Source organism: Octopus bimaculoides, chromosome 14, assembly GCF_001194135.2.
Source record: "Octopus bimaculoides isolate UCB-OBI-ISO-001 chromosome 14, ASM119413v2, whole genome shotgun sequence".
Taxonomy (NCBI): Eukaryota; Metazoa; Mollusca; class Cephalopoda; order Octopoda; family Octopodidae; genus Octopus; species Octopus bimaculoides.
In genome coordinates, this window is record NC_068994.1 from 48,400,664 (window position 1) to 48,405,588 (window position 4,925).

Sequence of the window (4,925 nt, forward strand, 5' to 3'; positions counted from 1 at the left end):
TATAAAAGATAAACAAGAATGAAAAAACTACAGAAGGCTTGTGTTATATGGTTAAAGTATATATCTAAATCGTTATGTTAGAAAAATGTTATAAAATTTTGAGTATAGAAACATTGTATTTGGAGAAATAACCGGTTTCGTATTTTCTTTTCAAATTTCTCTACCTGCATCGTAACATGTCTTCGCTCCGGTGTATGCACACACACACACACACACACACACACACACACACACACACACAACATACACACATACACACACGCCCGCACGAAAACATACACAACATACACATACATACACATACACACACATACGCGCACGCACAAAAATATACACACACACGCACACACATGCATACAGACACACACATACAGACACACACATACACACACGCACACACACGCACGTACCTAACACTCACAATCCCCCCCACACACACGCGTACGCACATCCATACACACGCGTACGCACATCCACACACACGCGTACGCACATACACATACGTACACACATACACACACGCACAACGTTTTCTTGCTCTTTTATGTGAATCGGATGTTTTCTGCTTTGTTCAGAAGAGGAGAAAAATATTTTTGTAGTTTTGGAAAAAGTAGGCGCCAGCCAAAAAATCTCAAAAAACACCTCATAGGAGCAAAATTCACATTAGAGAACGAATCAGAATTCTCCACCAAAGGAATGTGAAGATAGCAGATAGGGAACATGCTACAACAACAACTTCAAATATTTAGAAAGTGGTCCCCACATAAAATTCAAGAGCCGATTCTCGTTCAAAGTAAATGCAGATATGAACTGCAAGACACAGAATCTTATATGCTGCATTACTTGCCCCAACTGTAAGGAAAATTACATTAGCGAAACAAACAATTTCCTCTGTCAACGTGCAAGAATCCACAGACAACACATCTGACAAGACGAATTGCACAAGATTCCACTGAACAAACATCTAGAAATATGCGGTGAAGGAAAGTTCAAAATCTCCCCTTTGTACAAATATTCTGAAAAGCAACGGAGCTACACTTCATCAAAAAATTCTCTCCAAAATTAAATGTTTGAAAGAAAAGCATAACTATATTTTGTCAAAAAAATTGGGAAGAGAAACAGAGACAATATGCCTGAACACCCCTTCAAATGAAACAAACTGTGAACACTGCGTGGTTAGCTTACACAGACGCTGAGTCCAGCTAATACGACTGGGAAGAAATAATGGAAATGAATGCTCCAATGAACGCTATATTGCTATCTAACAGTATTCACATATCATGTAAGGTGACATCAATGTAAGATGGTTTTGGTGTCTGTCGAGAAAGCTCCTTCATTGCCTTCTTACCATTTTATTTAGTAATGATGATGGATGAAGAGAAAACATTTATATTACACTGTTGCAGTTGTTTCTGAATGTGGTTAATAACGTGACACTCGTTTCTATAAATAATCAGATATATGTATAACATTGAGATTTTGACAACTGTTGTTCTTATAGAACTTAGATATACATGAGAAAGAATACTAGGACCATTCTACCACTGATTAGGAAAGATATCTAATGTAGCTACTTGGCAAAATAATTCGTAAAAAATATCTCTTTTAAATTATCTTATCCAAGTAAGCAAGAAAAAGACAAATAATCCTACAAAATGATGAAGGATAGTCAAAAATATAACTCAAATAATTTTTTATATTCTGACTTCATTCTCCTAATTTATGAATGTTGTACTAATATTTAATGTTTGTTCGTGCAAAACATGGAATTACACAGAATATGAGATTTGACTATAAAAGTGTAAAGGAATGTACGTTTTCATAGGACTTTGAACTCTTTTTTTATTTTTAAAACTTTACAGTGGTGACCGCCGACTTAAGAATCAAAAACATTTTTCTTCTTCTTCCTCTCTTTTCTTATCTTTCCCATCCTACTTCCTAAAATTAACATCTTGAAAGGTCATCTAGCCCTTGTGAGAAAATGTGTCTATTTAGAAATATGTTGACAGGTATATAATGAGAAAGGGAAAGAGGAAGAAACGAAAAAAGAAAAATGCTTTGTAATGAAATTTCAATGGATTGAACTGATACGATCATATCAGTTCATTATATATCCAGTTTGTGTTAAGAGATTGTGATATTATGGCTCGTTTTCAATATTTTCTTATTATAATACTAACCATTATTGAATCCAGCTGACTGATGCTTTTACAGCTTTACAACCTACGACACTTTGGTTTTCGATCAGTAATACGGCCGCATTAGACGCAGGTAAATTTTTTGGTATATATAAAAACAGCGGCAAACAGGGTACATACACACGTATATACATACATACGTACATACACACACGCACACACACAGGTACACACACGTACACACACACACCTCTGTGCATGTGCAGCTGTGTGGTAAGAAGTTCGCCTTCAAACCTCATGATTTCGGTTTCTTTCCCACTACCTGGCTCCTTGGGCCACTGTTTTCTACTATTGCCCTATTGCTCTAGGCCGATGAAATCCTTGTGAGTAGATTTGGTAGGCGGAGGCTGACAGAAGTCCATCATATATCAATATCTATCTATCTATCTATCTATCTATCTATCTATCTATCTATCTATCTATCTATCTATCTATCTATCTATCTATCTATGTATCTATCTATCTCTGTGTGTGTGTGTGCGTGCATGTGTGCATGTATGTATATATATATATCCATGTGTGTGTGTATGTGCGAGCACGCATGTGAGCGTGTCTGCGTGCATGTATGTATACACCTATGTGTGTGTCTGTGTTTGTCTCCCACTATCGCTCTACAACCAGTACTGGTTTGTTTTCGTTCTCGTAACTTAGCGTTCCGGTAAAAGGAAGCCGATATGATAAGTACCAGACTTTAAAAAATAATTACCAAAGTAGACTTGTTCAACCAAACTCTTGAATGCAGTGCCCCAGCATGACCGCAATCCAATGACTGAAGCAAGTAAAAGATAAAAGACACACACACACACACACACACACACACACATATATATATATGTATGTGTGTGTGTGTGTGTGTGTGTGTGTGTGTGTGTGTGTGTGTGTGTGTGTGTGTGTGTGTGTTGGTAAAGAGCCTTACTCAAAACCATAGAATTCATATTTCCACAGGGAGATATGAATTCTATCGCATACAAACCACTTAAACTTGAAAACTAATAAATTCATTTTTTCCGACACTGACAACTATTTGTTTGCTGAAACTGTTTTATTTTTTCATTTATTTATTTACAACAGAAATATACAGATAATGATGCCCAAGATTTCTATCAGTTCACAAGACTAGAACAAGCAGACATTTCTTTTAACCGGTTAAATCTACATCCTTGGGTTTCAACATGCGGGATACTTCATGGATCACACCGTTTGTTGCGCCAATGTCTCGGTTGACGAGGTAGCCATTTTCTACTGTGATGAAACCTGTGAAGGGATTAAGTAAAAAAAAAGTATTATTCTTATTTGCATGCATATGTTAGTACACACACACATACACACATTGTTATATTTGGGGATGGTCATTTTTTTTATTGCAAAATAACCACATGCACTACACACTCGCTCTTCACTTCAGCTTTATTATCATTATTCTTATTTTAGTGTCCTTTGATTCACTTTCTGAGAAAGCCAACAGACTAAACAGAAGAGGAGGAGATACGTGGGATAGAGAGTCGTTGAAGAGGTCACAGGATGTGTGACGGAAGATTTCAGGCAAAGAAAACTAAAATAAGAATAACAATAAAGTTGAAGTGAAGAACGACTATATAGAATGTGTTTAGTTAGCACCCCTCCCCACAAAAAAACAGAAGTATAACAATATCTGTTTCAACACACGATTTCACTTCAGGAATCTTGCAAAATAAATCCATAAGTGTGTGTGTATATATATATATATGTGTGTGGTGTTTGTCCTTATATAAGTCGCATCCCATATATATATATATATATATATAAAGGTAAAGAAATAATTTTATTCTCAAACGCAGGATAATGCTAATAATATAGCATGAACAAGATAAACTATCCATATTTTGCAGAAAAATCTGTCGGCGGCCAGCCATGAGACTCGAACTCACATCCCTGTGATTACGCGTCCAGTGCTTTACCATGAAGCTAAACAAACCCAACGACAAGTTCTTTTGCAAAGTAGAACAAACAAGTAATAAAATAATAAAGGTGTTTATAGACTGGTGATATTAATGCCGCTGTTGCTTATCCTAAACATCTATTGGTCATTGTCCCATAGGAAAAGCAGAGGACCGAAAGGAAACTGGGTTTAAAGCTTAATGTTACGATGTAGGGTTAGTCTTTACAGTTTAGGTTAGGGCTTAGGGTTAGGGTTTATGATTTAGAGTTAATATTTAGGGCTAGGGTTTAAAGTAAGGGTTAGGTTTAGGGCATAGGGTTACGGTTAGGACTGGAGATAAGTTTAAGTTTAGGGTTAGACTGCAGGCAAAAGTGACAACGAAAAGAGAATATGTGTATTTGTGTGTGTGTGTGTGTGTACGTGTGCGGACAAAGAGAGAGAAAAAGTGAGGGAAAGAGAGAGGAGAGAGAGGGTGCAAGGAGAAAAAGGGGAAGAAAACAAAGGGCAACTGAAGAAATTGAAAGAAAAAGTTGACAAATGGAAGTGACAGTAGAATTCTTACCGAAAATGTTTTCTCTGATGAGAAGTCTTTCACCTTTTGCAAGAGTCGGCACGTATTGTGTGTGCATTCCAGCTCTCCACAGGACTCCGCGAACAATGTGGTACTGCATCAGAACTGGGAGATAGAAAGGAAAAGTGATAAACATTTTTTGGTTAATGTATTTAGAAATGAAATAATTTCTTAGATATTGATAATGATAATTATACACACACACACACACACACACACACACACACACACACACACA

At 36.6% G+C, this 4,925-nt stretch overlaps 1 protein-coding gene across 1 annotated transcript in view; it reads right to left on the reverse strand.

The window, feature by feature from the left end:
• The window catches only part of LOC106876371 (stabilin-2), a 38,634-nt gene that overhangs the window by 27,618 nt on the left and 6,091 nt on the right, over nt 1-4,925 (reverse strand). The window contains exons 5-6 of the mRNA XM_052972601.1: nt 4,679-4,792; nt 3,342-3,452 (exon numbers count right to left, since the gene is read on the reverse strand). Of these exons, the coding sequence (XP_052828561.1) occupies nt 3,342-3,452; nt 4,679-4,792 (225 nt within the window). The remainder of the gene's footprint in view (nt 1-3,341; nt 3,453-4,678; nt 4,793-4,925) is intronic.